At 43.9% G+C, this 17,189-nt stretch overlaps 1 protein-coding gene across 2 annotated transcripts; it reads right to left on the reverse strand.

Annotated features, from left to right (window-relative positions):
- Positions 1-538: 538 nt before the first annotated feature.
- On the reverse strand, positions 539-7,249 carry fbxo42 (F-box protein 42). Of its 2 annotated transcripts, none has more exons than XM_026167897.1 (10): positions 7,014-7,249; positions 5,827-6,109; positions 5,589-5,705; positions 4,881-5,015; positions 3,746-3,899; positions 3,530-3,640; positions 3,090-3,186; positions 2,871-2,927; positions 2,671-2,787; positions 539-1,865 (listed from the first exon to the last, which is right to left on the reverse strand). In XM_026167897.1, exons 2-10 carry the CDS (start codon positions 6,101-6,103, stop codon positions 831-833), a joined length of 2,100 nt encoding a protein of 699 aa, XP_026023682.1. In that variant the 5' UTR covers positions 6,104-6,109; positions 7,014-7,249; the 3' UTR covers positions 539-830. The 2 variants fall into 2 exon arrangements, with proteins under 2 accessions (XP_026023682.1, XP_026023684.1); XM_026167899.1 differs by lacking the exon at positions 7,014-7,249 and adding an exon at positions 6,800-6,977.
- Between the last annotated feature and the right edge of the window lie 9,940 nt (positions 7,250-17,189).

Below are 17,189 nucleotides of genomic sequence, written 5' to 3' on the forward strand. Positions count from 1 at the left end.
TCTAATTAAAGTGAAGAAGTATTTAACTATTAGAAAAAAAAAAATTAAACTTCACATTAATGGTTTCAGCTGTTTCCTTAGGTTTGTGTAACTTCAAAGTTTATTCTCCAGTTTGATGACAACTGCTGAAATGATCGAAAGCTTCAACACAATTATGACTGCAAGCTGAGCTTGTTTAAGCTACAACAGCAGCAATGTTTAAAGACAAACAAGAATTTTGAGACTGTCACTGAGCAGACATGGAGGCCTTTATTGTTTAACTATATTCATAGTACAGTGCCACATCTCTCATCCACTGTAGCCCCCGTCACACACATTAATCAACAACTTTTAACCACCATCGTGCACACACATACACATACACACACACACACTCACACTGTTTTCAATGTAAACATTGCAGGCTTAAAGAGTGATACAAAAAGCAGGTAGACAGTTTCTGTCAACAGCGTCCGCTCTTCCAGACGTACTCTAAGAGTTCAGAGGATGATGACACAAAAAATAAAAATTTTCTGGTTGTTCTTCTAGGGAACAAAAAAAAAAAAAAAAAAAAAATAAGAAGTCAAATTTTCTCCCATCACTGTGGTCTCATACTCACACACTCACAGGATTCTCATTCAAGAAAATGGTTTTATCAAAGTGTACTTAAAGTGTTTTCTTTTGAATGCTTGCAGTAGGCAGAAGGGGGAAATAGTGAATTTCTGAAGTGAAATATCTAGCAATGATTATGTTCTTTATTCATAATCCTTCCTACAGGAAAAAGGCCTTGTGTGTCAGTTCCCTTGTGTGGTCACAGGATGAACATCTTCTCAATCCCGTCTGGAGCTGCATTACCTTTTAGCGCGTACAAAGTACAAGGCGTTGGTTTTAGGGTAGTATTTCACATTCTGTTTTTTGTCCATGAGGCCTCCAAAGATGATGAGCTCTCCCCTGCCCTGTACCACAGTGTGAAGGCTGGTCTCCGGTGGTCCTGTGACTGCAGGTGGAGTCCCATTCCCATAAACTCTCCAAGACACTACCCCAGCAGACTTGGCTCGGGACACATCGAGCACATACATCTGCATGGGCTTGCAGTTGAGAGACTGGTACAGAGGTTTGCCTACGTTCAGGCTCTGCGGCGGATGATGACCGAGACGCCTCGCAATAGGCGGGATAGCATGTCCATCGGCTCCAGCCACCTGAGGAGGACTGGAGGAGGATGACGGAGGGGTTCCTGGAGGACCTGCTCCACCTCCAGGAGAAGGCCCCTGTGTCTGAAGGGAAGACGATGATGATGAAGACGGTACAGATGAGGAAGATTTGTTTTTCACTGCCTCCAGCCCTCGTCGTAAGGCAGCAGGGGACACTGCACCTGGTGGGGTGCATGGGGAGCCTGAGGGAGGTGTATGCAGGCCGTTGGTGCTGGGGACCTCAGGATGGTGAGCAGCAGAGGGGGGAGACTCCCATCCATAGTCAGTGGAGGAAGGCAGGTGAGGACGAGAGGGAGGAGATGCAGCCTGGGCTGGGCTGGTCCGTGGGGAAGGGGAGGATCCATTTATTAAGGGAGGAAGAGGAGGGCTTTCTGGGCCTTGTGAAGGAGATGGCTGCTGAGAGGAGGACGGGCTCCCGTCTCTGGCACCACCTCTCGCTGAAGGCCGAGGTCTCAGAGTGCCCCATCGGCCATTTACACACGGAGCCTCTTCAACAGCTCCCAGAACAACACCGGCAGCACCGCTCCGAACGGGAGACTGAGAGCGCAGGGAAGGAGGTTCAGGGCCCAGAGGGGCAGGTGTGGCACTTATGGGGGAGGGCCGAGAGTTAAGACTTGGGCTTAGCGGTGCCCGCCCAGATGGAGCCTGTGAGAAGACCACCACACACTGGCCCACCTTGTGTGTAAAAAAAGAACAAGTTGGGAAGAAGAAGCATTAGTGAACACTGTTTACAAGTATTCACAAAACTCAGGAGTGTACTATAAAGAGACATACTGGGTTAAGGAGGTATTTTGAAGGTAAAGTCAAAGAATGACTTTATGTTTTTTGTTTTTAACCTGGTCACAACTGTACCTTAAGATGAAGGCAGAACTGACCAGGGAACGTTTGTTTTAGAGTTTTCAAAAAAAAAAAAAAAAAAAAATCAGTTTCAAATGTCTCAACCTTTACCGATTACTTTCAAGGTAACCTGTTCCAAGTGCCATATAGATTATCTTAAACATACACCGATCAGAGGCATAACATTATGACCACCTGCCTAATACTGTGTTGGTCCCACTTTTGCCCTGACCCACCCACAGGCATGCACTCGACTACACCCGTCCTTTAAGTCTTGTAAGCTGTAAGGTGGGCCACCATGTGTAGGACATGTTTGTCCAACACATTGAACAGATGCTCGATCGGATTGAGATCTGGGGAATTTGGAGAGCAAGTTAACACCTCAAATTCGCCTTTTAGCTCCTCAAACCATTCCTGACCCATTTTTTCTTTGTGGCAGGGGTGGACAGGGGTCAGCATGAACACATTGACTGGTCTGCAGCTATACAGCCCCATGCGCAAAAACTGTGATCCTCTGTGTATCCTAACAACTTTGTCAGAACCTGCATCAGTGACCATAATATTATGCAGTGTATATTATACATGCAACCTACGTGCTTTGTAACACACACCTTTAATTGATGGCTAAGTCACACACACTCACCCTACATGCTGGGTGACACCACAACTCTGGGGCCCCATGGTCCTCGTTTTCCACCTGCAGCTGCTGCCACCTCCATGGTAGTGCATCCATGTGGAGAAGCCAGGCATCTTTAAGAAGCTATGATTAGGGGGAAAAAAAACAAATCAGTTCTCATGTTTAAAGGACCTGTTTTAAAACTGGAAAGAAAGAATAAAACTTACTGCATTCGGACCACCACATCCTCCCAAGATGAGCAGCGTCTGATCGTCTATCACAATCTAATGAATAAACATTTGAAGAGCATCATTTATTTCACATATAAAACATAGATGGACTTTTCTGGCACCTTTAGTAAATGCACAAAGAGACAAGTCAAAGTCAAAACTTCCACAGGGCTGTTAAAATGATTAAGCATCCCTGTTTAAATACTGAAGCCTTACTTGTGACTGGCCGCCTCGTGGGTGTGGTGATGGTCCAGATATGGGCGGTTTGGACCAGGACCACTGCTCCAGGTCGAGAACCCACACTTCATTACTCCTGTCATAACCAAAAGAGGACCAGTGGAAATTTTCATTCAGTAATACATCCCTGTTCATAACATCTAAATCTAAAAGGATTAGTAATCTATATTGAAATATAATTCCTGAGAGTCGAGTGTGGGAAGATTTACTGTACTTGGGAACAGTGATTACTGCCGTCTAAGATCACAGTCTGTACAACACATTGTTTCAGATCTAATTTAATTTGTTTCACATGTGTTAACCAACCAAGCGAAGCCTTTACAATGGCAACCTATTAACACCACTGTAGTTTAAATAAGCAAAAATTTAGACTAGTCTTTCTAATTGCATGCAGTCAATTACAAATAAAACCTTCTTACATCTGACGTGCTCCTAAAGATCCCCCGAACACTATCATGTTGTTTCCTATTACAGATGAAGAATGGCCTGCCATAGGTGGAGGTCCATGTGTCGTTACTATACAGTTCCACCTGAGACAGAGGAAAAAACAAAGTATATGGAAAAAGAAGACAATAATAATGAAATGTTTAAACTAGTTCATATTTGGCCACCATGTGTCAGTCACTCCTTCTCACCAGTTCTTTGAAGGAGAGTAGGTGTGGATTTCATCAAAAAAACGTTCTGGTTGGTGTAGTGGATAAGGGCTGGGGCGAGTCCATCCCCCAAACAGCACTAACAGATCTTTGTGCATCACTAGAGTCGCTCCAGCTTTAGGAGATGGATAAGAGCCTGTTTAAAGGAAATAAAACAATAATTATTGGAAAATAAGTATGCCAGATTTTTAAATAAGTCATCAATTACACATACATATCAGAAACTGTTTCCTCTTTGCTTTAACTCATACATTGTATAATTAAATCTGCTATTAAGCATCTGACTATTGTTCTCTCTAGCATGTCCTGCTGAATATGGGTGACTGGTCTTCAAAGATTTTTGACAGAAAATTGTGAAAGAGTGGAGTTTGACCCAAACCGTGAGATGAGATGTTATACCTCAAAAATGTAGCATTAATTATACAATAATTACATTTAGGAAAATAAAACAAATATAAACAGGCAGATCTGTAACCTAAACTCATCCAAACCAAACAATTTACCTGGCATCTCAACATGAAAAATCAGTTTTAAGATTAAAAACATGTTAACATAATGAGAATTATGGGAGCAGTAATTATGAGAAAATTGCCACCATGGATGGGACTAACAGTTTTGTCAAACTTTGTGCTGTAGCGGGGACACTTTAAATGACCATTAAAAACATGTTGAACTGTTTACTACACTCTATAAACCAAGGCAGAACCATTATGTTGCCATAGCAATACATCAAATAGGTAGGTTGCACTTTAGAGACTGGTTGGAGAACTATCCCCGTCCCCCACCCACCCACATCAACAGTAACCAGACAACTATGTTGGATATCTAGGTAAACCAAACTGTAACTACCCAAATGTATCTAAAAATCATAGCTTGTGTTCCCCAGGTTGAAATTCTGACCCAATCACATTTTCACCCAGATGTTGCTGACTTTTTCTCTTTATACCATCTCACTCCACTTCCTACAAGTATTTTCTCAGAGAGCCAACTCAACCTTTCAAGGAAACTGTCCCCACACAGCTCCCCTTACATAAGAAGCTACTTGTTTCCAGAACAGTTGTAAAAGGGGTTACAACCTCTGATTTGTGTTGTTCTTACCAGCCTGTGAAATTGTTACCTGAGGCCAAAGGGCGGATCCACTCCTTGCTGTTGAGGTCAAGTCTCCATAGGTCATTGAAGGCAGCATTGCAGCTACTCTGAGTGCAACCCCCAAACACATACATGGACTGATTTGAGTCATAATAACATGCACCTGCAACCCGCAAGAAGAGAGAATAAATACCCAGGGTGTATAGTTAAAGTCTCTGCACACAATGCTTTAAGGATCATCCTGTTCTTTATGAGATGGCACTAACAGCTTGTCTGACACTACATTTAAACCACTGTAATTAAAAGGGTTTATATTTGTATTACTCCAAGTGGCCTATTATGACAGTGACATAGCACAAATCAGCATTTTAAGATTTCAAAACAAAACTGATGAAAGAACATTTCACTTCAAATGCAGCTGGTGAAGAAAGAAAATGAAAAAAAATGAAGTTGCTAATAATCTATTTTAAGACGAGCAGTAGTCTATACGTGGATTAAATGTCTGATGCTGCTCTTTTCATGAGTCATCTACCACAGACTGAAAGCCCTTTTTAATTGCTGTACATTAAACTTATAATCTGATCCATACCTTAAATTACATCCAAACATTTAGAGGCTTCAGATCCATAAAAATGAAGTGGCATTTTATTTTGACTTGTAGGAAATAGACACACCAACCTATAAGTGGGACAAAATGCTTTTGACATGAACCATGGTAAAAGGGTCATATACTAACTGTGTGAAAAGCGCTGAGTGATGGGAGTTCCTGGATATGGGTATGTGCGACTTTCCCACTGGATATTACCCTCCTGGACAGCTCTCAAAAATCCATGGTAACACTGATAGGCAACACCTAGTTAGCAGAGAAAGTGTTCAAGAAACAGAAGGCAGAAAAGTGGAGAAAGCAGATTCTAAGCAAAGATAAACAAGCATCCACCTTATGATTAAATATTATGCAAACATGAGCGGCGTACCTTTAATGAGACGGTACCACTGCTTACAAACGAGTGCAGCGGTCTTGTGCTCCTGGTAAGGTGAGAGGAAGGACAGAATATACTCTAGAACTTCCTCCGGCAGCTCCACCATTGTCCTCCCTTCTCCTTTGGCACCACTGTCCATGTTCCCCTCTTGACAGGAGGACCCCATCTTTGCTTCCACTTCCTCCGTTATCCCAGCAGGCTCTGAACCTTCATCCTCTGTATCCATGGCAACATGTCCTCCTCCATCTTCATTGTCAGGGGAACGGGACATTATTGTCTGTTGAGACATTGGGAGACAGGCTATTGATGCTAAGGGGACTATTTTGAATCAACTAGATTTAATTGTGCTCTACACATTCTTACTGGAATCCACATTTTACAGATGCCTGTATGACTGATTCACTCAGCCTAAACATAGAGAGGGTGAAGGCTTTAAATTGGAAGAGATCTGCTCCTAGCCAAGAAACCCAATGACACTGCAAAGCTGCAATCAGCATAAAATTAGTGCTTGACGACCTTAAGTGTGATATCCACTGTTTAGAACGGTTGGAGTCCTTTCTTTGAGTATCTGGTCTGTCCACACCGGACGTTTCAGTTATATCATTAGCTACATCTAATTAGCTGCCGTTAGCCATCACATTATAATGCAATACTGGGTAGCTAGTGCTAATTATCGCCTAAAGCTAACTCACGATATTAGGGGAAGTAACGTCATATTTCATAAGGCTAAATGAGCTTTGATTTTTGCTACAAACTGCAATTTATCCAACTAACCAACCGGCTAATGGTACCGTATTGTGACCAAGAAAAAATATTTTGTGCTAGCTTTGGCTAACGCTAGTCAACTTGTCATGAGCATCCAAGCTAACGTTAGCTAACAGAAAAAGAACCTTTTGGCTAGCGGTGTCAAAGAAAAGGTGCATTTTCTCGACAACACCTCTGCTTTAAACAGCATAAAATCGCTCACTTCTTAGCTGTCTTGTCGACACGACATCCTCTCAGGTCAGCAGCCTTATTTGGTGTTACCACCCTCCTAACTGACGAGCTAGTCGAAACCTTCAGTCTTCTGCTAATAATCTTTGCTAACGCTAGCTCAACCACAGGCTATGTGTAATGTCAGTTTCCTTCTTTATTATACGCTGTCAGCTTCTCTCGGTGACTACGCCAGATTTGTCTTGTACCGTTGTTTAAGACGTATTCTTTTCAGGGCTCTGAGTGTGAAGCTTTCCTCTCCTCCTCCTCCCCGTTATCAGCTCCAAAGATTCCTCTGCAGCCTCCAAACAGTCGCCATCTTCCGCTGTGAACAGCGACCTCCTCCGCAGCTCAGCGACGCTCCGGTAGCCGCTAACCGTCTGTGGTACCAGGGTGGGTCCTCAGCCCCAAACAGCCGCCCAGGGCAACACGCTGTGTGTGACCGTGGTATGGAAGCCTTTTTCAGCCATTCAATTATTAATTACTTCTTTTTTTTAATTAAAAGCTAAGTTGAAATTTTGAGTAATTAAGTAAGAAAATGGAGAGCCATAACTACAAAAGTCTAAAATTTAAAATGCTAACTCAAAATGTAGTCTTTAGTCTAAAAGAATGTTCAGTTGCAGAAAAACCTTTCCATACCACTGTTAAGGTTTTTATAGTTGTATATTTATGTATTTTGTATATATATGTATAGTTTATTGAAGCAAAAAACAAAACAAAAACAGAAAACAAGAACAGAAGTCTTACCAAATAAGCCTGATGTAACAGGTGTATTAAAAAATAATTTATATTTCACCAAAGATCCATCCTGCAGTGTTATCTCGCTTTGTCAGTATTGGTTATGTATATGTGTTTATTTATATATATGTTTATTTTCTGTATTTATATTTTGGGAGCTTTTATTTTGTTTGTGTGACCTTTGACTTCCCATGAAGTCACTTCCTGTAGCTGCGCGCTATTTTCCTCAGTCGCCTAGAGGCCCCGCTGAGGAGAGGTGAGCGTACGCTAGTGTTCTCAGTTACAGAGCAAATAAACACAGTTAAAGTAACTAAAAGTAATTCAAACACTGCTCGTTCCCTTTGTGCATTTTGTCTCATAGTTCTGTTAGATATTTTAGTGTGAATTAATGTTTCTCTGTCGAGTACAGCACTTTATTGTAACATGCTAGTTAGCATGTCTCAGATGAGAGCATAGGAGCATGCACGTGGCTTCTCATGTGGTCCGCTATCCTTCTCTCTCCCTTGAAGGTGTTCATGCAGAAGTCCAGTAAAGTGAAGTTGCTGTACTGTTTTGTTTTTATTTTAAACAGGTATGTGAGCTCCCTCTTTTATTTTTGTGTCATGTGAACTGGTTATATCTTCTGTTTGTTTGTGATTCATGTTCACTGTTTCAACTTACTGTAAATATGTAAAATTGCCACTGGTAAATGAAGTCTCCCTAAAGTATAATTTTGTTGATGAGGTAATTGTCACTATATGTTCACGATGCAGTGCATTTTTGTTTGTTATATATGAATATAAATACATTTTAGCAGTATTATTTGGTAATTGGATTTGTTGTAATGTTGCACCTCAGTCGCCTAGAGGCCCCGCTGAGGAGAGGTGTTCATGCAGAAGTCCAGTAAAGTGAAGTTGCTGTACTGTTTTGTTTTTATTTTAAAACAGTTCTGGGAGAATAAATCCACCCAGCTGGCAAAGTGAGAGCTGACTCCTCTGGTCATTCGCACAACACAACGCAGAGAACTAACGGCAATAAGAGTTTAAGGCCAGACCGGCTACAGTGGTGCCGTGAGCCGGATCCACACCACTTCAGAATTGCTCATCGTGGTTCGTGGAGACGCGATCAACATCAGTTTGGTCACCAGAGGTTGCTGTAATGGACAATTTAATGTAAGCTCTGAACACAAATCCCAAGCGTTCGAGGAAACACTTGCACCTTTTTTTTTGGACTGTTGTTTACAAGGTAAATTTAATTCTGCTGTTTGCATTGTACATATGTTATAACAATGGATGATGAAAAAGTTTCAAGTGACGGGTTCAGCTTTGCCATGGGAAGAGGGAGGGTAATTGAGGGGTTGCCTAGTACACCTGTTTGTAGTGCAGGCTCCCCAGCTTTCTGTTCCACTCGCATACTTGGTTGCACATCTTCCAGTAGTGGTAAAGGTAACTCATTCTCAGACCCTTCAGCTACAGCAGACCCAGCATTAAATGACCTGATAACACATATAGCTCAACAGGTGGGGCAGACCATTAGGGATCAGTTGAAAAAGGAATGTGGGGAAAGGGATGACGGGGCCGCACAAGCTCAGAGCAGTGTAAGCCAGCCACCCAGCGAGCCCACTTACCTTAACCTGACTGGGGCAAAGCTAGTCCTGCAGTCAGATGTGAGAGAGCCTCCAGTCTTCAGAGGAGATGGGTCGGATAAACATACAATCTGTGAGTGGGAGGAGCTGATGAGAATGTATGTCAAGAAGCGAGCAATACCCCTTCAGGAACAGTACCAAGAAATAATGTTCAAGTTGATGGGCAAAGCTAAGGACATTGTAAGAATAACTCTGAGAAGCACCCCATCGTTTAAAACCTTGTGAGAATCCAAATGTTATATATGACATACTGAGGCAACATTTCAGTGACATGACATATTCGTGTATGCCTATGGCCGATTTCTACAGCACAGTTCCAGTGCCAGGAGAAACTCCTGTAGAATATTGGGTCAGACTGAATAAGGCAGTTGATGCAGCAGAGGAAAGCCTGAAGAGACTCGGACGGCACATGGAGGATCCCTGCCAGGAGGCAGCCATGATGTTTGTGAAGTACTGCCCTGATCCCACCCTTGCTGCTGTTTTCAAGTTCAAGGCACCAGATAAGTGGACAGCCAGTGAGATTCAGGAGCAGGTGAATCGGTACCAGCTTGAGATGAAAGAGCGTATGCTCCCCAGGTCTAAGTGTCTCACACCAGTTAAAGCTAACATCCAGACCCCTGCAGCTGATGGTCTAGCGACATCAATGCACCCGGGAGAAACACAGGTGCAGGCGGGATCAAATGAGACAGTAAAGTCCCCTTGTAATGACAGTTGCCTGAAATTGCTAATCAGCCTTTTTGACCATGCTTTATCGCAGAATAACCAGGTTGTAGACAAGCAGCTTCCTCCAGGTCAGGCCCGACCCAGATGTTGTAGAGTATGCCAGTCCCCTGAACATTCTACCCTTGTGCATTGTAGGCAGAAACACCTATGCCTTGCATGCTTTGAGCCAAACCATATTAAGAGAAACTGCCCTCGTCGCTCACCGATTCAAAGGCGCCCTGCCTCCCAACCTAATGACACCCAGCCTTTAAACTAGCTGGCCCGCATTTGGTGAGGGGATGTGTGGGCACAGATGTTGAAACCCTCGGCAGTGATGATGTTGAAAAGCATTACATTAAAGCATGTGCAGCCGCACCAGATGGTGTTAAGGTGGTAGTACAAAACACACAGAGAGTTGGCCCGTTTGACAAACTGTTTTACACTCCCGTCAGCATTAATAACAGACACCACATGCAGGGTATGCTTGACTCTGGTTCCATGGCGTGCACACTCAGTGAGCAAGCAGAACAGAGTATGCTGAGTGAGAATACACTGCCAGAACCCACTCCCCTGCCTCAAGAAATAGTGCTAGTAGGCTGTGGTGGCACACTTACCAAGCCCAAGTGCATGTATGAAGTTGAAATGAAACTGTATGGAGAGACCTGTATTGTTCCCATCCTTGTAGTGCCAGGTCAACGTGATGATATAATCATTGGCACAAATGTCATCCGGTTTCTCATGCACCAGTTGAAAATAACCAATGACTATTGGCGCCTCGTGTCAGGTGGCGGTTGTCCCCCAGAGTGTGAGCAGTTTCTTGACCTCATGGCTAATTCATCCCGATGGAGAGGTGAAGAACTCCCAGACAAGATCGGCACAGTCAAGCTTCAGCAGTCAGTCACCTTGTTAGCAAGACAAGAGCATCTAGTCTGGGGCAAGCTGCCGAGTAATGTTTCTATGTCACCAGGGAGCACAGTGATTGTTGAAGCCACTTCATCAAAGTCCATGCCACGTAACATCATGGTTGGCCGCATCATAACGCCATTGTGGGGTGATAGGTGGGTTCCCATGAAGGTCACTAACCTGTTGGATAAACCAGTCACCCTGAAAAGAAACAGTAAGTTGGCTGACGTGTCCCCTTGTGTTGCTGTTGAGGATTTTGAAATTTTCCAGGGCACCTGTCGACCCCAGAAATCTGTGCAGGAGGAAGAGAAGGATGATGCCCACCTCACTGATCTTAAACAGAGACTAAAACAGGTTGGGCTCAGCGAAATTGATATTGACCTGTGCCATGTTGGTCAAGGGGGGAAGGAGAAACTGGTTAAAATGCTTGAGAAGTACAATGACATTTTCTCCAAGCATGCACATGACTGTGGCAAGGCCGAAGGCTTTGTACACCGCATCAGGCTCACTGATGAGAGGCCATTCCGCCTTCCTTACCGCCGAGTCCCTCCAGCACATTATCAAAAGCTGCGACAAGTTTTGTCTGAAATGGAAGAACAGGAAATCATCAGAAGGTCCGTGAGCGAGCATGCCTCTCCACTGGTGTTAGTGTGGAAAAAGGATGGTAGTTTGAGAATCTGCACTGATTTCAGATGGCTGAATGCAAGGACCCTCAAAGATGCACACCCACTGCCACACCAGTCTGACTGCCTTGCTGCATTGGGTGGAAATACCTACTTCAGCACCATGGATCTGACCTCGGGATTTTATAACATCCCTATGGCAGAGGAAGACAAGAAATACACAGCATTTACAACCCCAATGGGATTGTTCGAGTACAACAGAATGCCCCAAGGACTCTGTAACAGCCCCGCCTCATTCATGCGAATGATGCTCAGTATTTTTGGGGATCTGAACTTCAGTAGTCTGCTGTGCTATCTCGACGATCTGCTTGTATTTGCTCGGACAGAAGAGGAGGCCTTGGAGCGGCTAGAGACTGTGTTTCAGCGCTTGCGCATCCATAACCTCAAACTAAGTCCTAAGAAATGCCACTTAATGAGGGCATCAGTCAAGTTTTTAGGCCACATTATAGATGGCAATGGAGTGGCTGTGGACCCAGCAAAGATTGAGGTCATAGCAAAGATGACAAAGGCTGAATTGATGGAGGATGATGGCTGCACCCCGTCAGTTAAGAGGATTAAGTCATTCCTGGGGATGATATTCTACTATCAGCATTTCATCCCTAACTGCTCCACTATGGCCAAGCCTTTGTTTGCCCTCACTGCTGGACAGAAGAGGAGAGGGAGAGTTAAAACAGGCACCAATGCTGGTGTATACAGAAAACTGAAGCCCTCTGACTGGACAGATGAATGTGACGCAGCTCTGTCTAATCTGAAAGAGAAGCTGTTGAATTGTGTAGTCCTTACACATCCAGACTTTTCTTTGCCCTTGATATTGTCCATTGATGCTTCATTAGATGGGCTCGGTGCTGTATTGTCACAAATACCAGCTGGACAGCAGAAAGCTCGTCCAATTGCTTTTGCAAGTAAGACCCTGAGCAATTCACAGAAAAAGTACCCAGCCCACAGGCTAGAGTTTTTGGCATTGAAATGGAGTGTGTGTGAGAAGTTCAGTCACTGGCTAAGAGGTCATCCGTTTACAGTGTGGACAGATAACAACCCTCTCACCTACATCATGACAAAACCAAGGCTTGATGCTTGTGAGCAGCGTTGGGTGTCCAAGCTTGCTCCTTACACATTTGATCTGAAGCACATACCTGGTACCAAGAATGTCGTAGCTGATGCTCTCAGCAGAGACCCCTTTGCAACAACAGTCAGCCATAGGCTGATCACAGAGCAGTACAGTCACCTCCTTGCTGAATCTGAGAGTGTCAGTTCTGAGGGAATACAAAATGCATTCCGGCTGAAGGTCCAAGGTCAACACGTGGACACACCACCTTTCCACACCACAGGACTGCAGACGCCCTCGTCTCAGCCTGGGTGTGATACTATGGATGTTAAGGCAATCCTGGATTTTCACAGTGAGTGGGATCTGGCTGCTGAAACAAGGGCTGTGGAACTGTTCCAGTCTGTTCAGGACCTAGTGTGGCCAGGACAGGAGTTATTTCCTGTGTCCACACTAGAGGAACTCCAGCATAGCCAGGAACTTGATCCCAGTATTTCAAAGATCTTACCATTTGTCACAAGGAGAAGGCGACCTTCCAGGCGTGAAAGGGCAGGATTTGATGTGAAAGCCATGGTGTTATTTAAACAGTGGGAAAGGCTTAGGGTCCAAAATGGAGTCCTCTATCGGATCACAAAGGACCCCCTGAGTAAACAAAGGAGACATCAGTTTGTTTTGCCTGACAGTCTCAGAGCAAAGGCACTGAATGGTGTCCATGATATTGCAGGACATCAGGGGCAAGCGAAGACTTTATATCTGGCAAGACAACGGTTCTTTTGGCCGAAGATGGAGTCTGATATAAAAGAGTATGTCAAATGCTGTCAAAGATGCATCCTGGCCAAAACACCAGAACCCTCTGCTCGAGCCCCACTTGAGAGCATCAGAACCTCCGCCCCTATGGAGCTGGTGTGTTTGGATTTTTGGAGTGCGGAGGATAGTAAGCAACGCTCAGTAGATGTTCTTGTCCTTACAGATCATTTCACTAAGCTAGCCCATGCCTTCCCTTGCACAAACCAGACTGCAAAGCAGGTGGCTAAGAAACTATGGGACCATGTTTTCTGTGTGTATGGGTTTCCTGAGCGGATTCACTCCGATCAGGGGGCAAATTTTGAAAGTGAGCTCTTGGCAGAACTGCTCAAGTTTTCAGGGGTCTCCAAATCCCATACTACGGCATACCATCCCATGGGCAATGGAGGGACTGAGAGGTTCAATAGGACACTTGGCAACATGCTTAGGTCCTTGCCCCTCAGAGAAAAGAACAAGTGGCCTCAACAAATACAGAGTCTGACATTTGCATATAATGCAACTGTACATGAGACCACAGGTTTTGCCCCATTTCAGCTCATGTTTGGCCGCATCCCGAGGCTCCCCGTTGATGTGATGTTTAAACAGGTGCTCTGTGATCCTGTAGTTGTGGATCAAAAAAATTATGTGAAAACACTCATGTCACATCTTCATGAGGCAGCTAAGATTGCCCAGACTCATGCCATCAAGGAACAAGACAAACAGGCAAAAGGATATAACAGAAAAGTAAAGGGCACATATCTGAACATAGGAGACAGAGTACTCATTGCCAATAAGGGTGAAAGAGGAAAGAAGAAACTTGCTGACAAGTGGGATGCAACAGTGTACACAGTCAGAGACAGAAATCTGCAGACTCACACATACAAGTTGGAAGATGACAGAGGCAACATAAAGGTGGTACATCGCAACCTGGTTTTAAATATCAGCTTCCTGCCAGTAGTGACCGCTGAACTGTGTGACACTGGATCTGAGGGAGGGTCATGTGCGTCAGACCAGTTAGATTCCTTGGATGAGGAGACTGCAGAGGACAGGACCAGTGCTTGGATCAACTCAGATGATGATGAGAGTCAGGAGATCCTGAGTGAGGGACTCTCGGGATTGGGCAAGACAAGTCAACAAGCTCCAGAGGTGGTTGCAGGGGATTCAACCCAGTGTTCCCTGGTAGGAGAGGACTACCCAGACAGAGACACAGACTTGGACAGTTTGGTAGCAGAACCTGACTTGGACCTCCCGTCTGTGTTAGACACACTTTCAGAAACTGCACTCACTCACTCACATCCATCAGACACAGATCGTGATGCACACACCAAGCCCCTATCAGTAGTCCCTGTGCATGTCGCCGACACGCAGATGCCTCCAACGGATGTATGTCATGATGTGGGTCCACAAGGACAGCCACGGGCAGGCCCGGACAATGTTGTCATGACGCGAGCCGGCCGAGTTAGTAAAAGAGTTAATCGACTCATTGAGTCCATGGTTCAAAAGCCTTTTGGCTTTAAGCGTTTGGCAAATTCAGTTAGCAGAAGGTCTCAGTCTCTTCTTACGCTGTTTTAAGTAAACCCAGGTGTCTAGAGATCTTTCTGTATTTTGATTCTAGGGGACAGTATCATTATGGCACAATTAAATACATAGTGTGTTTTTAAGGTATTGATGTGTGTGGATGGCTGGGAATGTGTGTGGTGTAAATGGCATCACACTGATCTAAGAAAGGCTGAGGCCTGATCACCCTCATGCTCTTTCTGAACCTATCTGGTAGGTGGCTTATACAGCTGATACTAGAGCTTATAGCTCGGAGGTTTAAACCCGTGCCCAGGAGCCATAAATTCTGTAGATTTGTCCCTGTGTTCCAATTAGATTGTTCACCTGACTGTTCTGGATTTTGGTGAAATCTAGGAGGGGAGGATGTAACAGGTGTATTAAAAAATAATTTATATTTCACCAAAGATCCATCCTGCAGTGTTATCTCGCTTTGTCAGTATTGGTTATGTATATGTGTTTATTTATATATATGTTTATTTTCTGTATTTATATTTTGGGAGCTTTTATTTTGTTTGTGTGACCTTTGACTTCCCATGAAGTCACTTCCTGTAGCTGCGCGCTATTTTCCTCAGTCGCCTAGAGGCCCCGCTGAGGAGAGGTGAGCGTACGCTAGTGTTCTCAGTTACAGAGCAAATAAACACAGTTAAAGTAACTAAAAGTAATTCAAACACTGCTCGTTCCCTTTGTGCATTTTGTCTCATAGTTCTGTTAGATATTTTAGTGTGAATTAATGTTTCTCTGTCGAGTACAGCACTTTATTGTAACATGCTAGTTAGCATGTCTCAGATGAGAGCATAGGAGCATGCACGTGGCTTCTCATGTGGTCCGCTATCCTTCTCTCTCCCTTGAAGGTGTTCATGCAGAAGTCCAGTAAAGTGAAGTTGCTGTACTGTTTTGTTTTTATTTTAAACAGGTATGTGAGCTCCCTCTTTTATTTTTGTGTCATGTGAACTGGTTATATCTTCTGTTTGTTTGTGATTCATGTTCACTGTTTCAACTTACTGTAAATATGTAAAATTGCCACTGGTAAATGAAGTCTCCCTAAAGTATAATTTTGTTGATGAGGTAATTGTCACTATATGTTCACGATGCAGTGCATTTTTGTTTGTTATATATGAATATAAATACATTTTAGCAGTATTATTTGGTAATTGGATTTGTTGTAATGTTGCACCTCAGTCGCCTAGAGGCCCCGCTGAGGAGAGGTGTTCATGCAGAAGTCCAGTAAAGTGAAGTTGCTGTACTGTTTTGTTTTTATTTTAAACAGTTCTGGGAGAATAAATCCACCCAGCTGGCAAAGTGAGAGCTGACTCCTCTGGTCATTCGCACAACACAACGCAGAGAACTAACGGCAATAAGAGTTTAAGGCCAGACCGGCTACACTGACATTCATAACAGCAGCATTATTAGATACACAACATAATGTAAGAAGATACCCAAAATAAAGTTTGAATTAAAACATATCTGGGGGAGATTTTCCTCAAGAGAAAAATAAATATATAAATATATGAAAAGATTAGAGATTAGATTAGATTGGATTAGATGAAACTTTATTAATCCCTCGGGTGGGTTCCTCCGGGAAATTCAGTTTCCAGTAGCAAAGCACAAAAGAAGTTGCATGTTACAGATACATTAAGGGGAATGAGAGTAAGGATATAAGCATAAATACACCATATATACACATATATAGATACAGAATATACAATATGGATAAATAGGATTACTCATTTGAGTGAGTATATTGCACAGTGATTATTGCACAGTCGAATATAAGAAAAAAAGACAAAACAAAAAACAAATATTTCACAGTGTAGAAAAGCACCTACAGCTCAGTTGTTCCCGCCCTCCCTTGTCCCCCTGTTTCTCCTCCCTCCCCCGTCCAGTGAGGAGTTAAACAGTTTGATGGTGTGTGGGACAAAGGAGTTTTTAAGTCTGTTGGTTTTTGACTTTGGGAGAAGCAGCCTGTCGCTGAATAGGCTCCTCTGATTGTTTACGACCGTGTGCAGAGGATGCCCGGCATTGTTCATAATGTCCATCAGTTTCTTTAAGGTCCTCTTCTCTGCCCCTGTCACCAGAGTGTCCAGCTTCATGCCGACCACAGAGCCCGCCTTCCTGATTAGTTTCTCCAGCCTGGATGAGTCCTTCTTTGCTGTGCTGCTCCCCCAGCACACCACGCCATAGAAAAGTACTCCTGCGACCACCGACTGGTAAAACATCCTCAGGAGCTTCCTGCAGATGTTGAAAGACCTCAGCCTCCTGAGGAAGTACAGTCGGCTTTGGCCATTTTTATACAGGTGCTGTGTGTTGCATGACCAGTCCAGTTTGTTGTCCACCCACAGCCCGAGGTACTTGC

This window comes from Astatotilapia calliptera, chromosome 5 (assembly GCF_900246225.1).
Source record: "Astatotilapia calliptera chromosome 5, fAstCal1.2, whole genome shotgun sequence".
Classification (NCBI taxonomy): domain Eukaryota; kingdom Metazoa; phylum Chordata; class Actinopteri; order Cichliformes; family Cichlidae; genus Astatotilapia; species Astatotilapia calliptera.

What these genes read in the sequence shown, in the direction of transcription:
- fbxo42 (XM_026167897.1), bottom strand. Translation starts at nt 6,103, where the DNA reads ATGTCCCGTTCCCCTGACAATGAAGATGGAGGAGGACATGTTGCCATG. An exon ending in CACGAGGCGGCCAGTCACAA is followed by an intron (nt 2,928 to 3,089) that starts GTAAGGCTTCAG and finishes TTTATTCATTAG; the next exon opens with ATTGTGATAGACGATCAGAC. An exon ending in GATGTGGTGGTCCGAATGCA is followed by an intron (nt 2,788 to 2,870) that starts GTAAGTTTTATT and finishes CCCTAATCATAG; the next exon opens with CTTCTTAAAGATGCCTGGCT.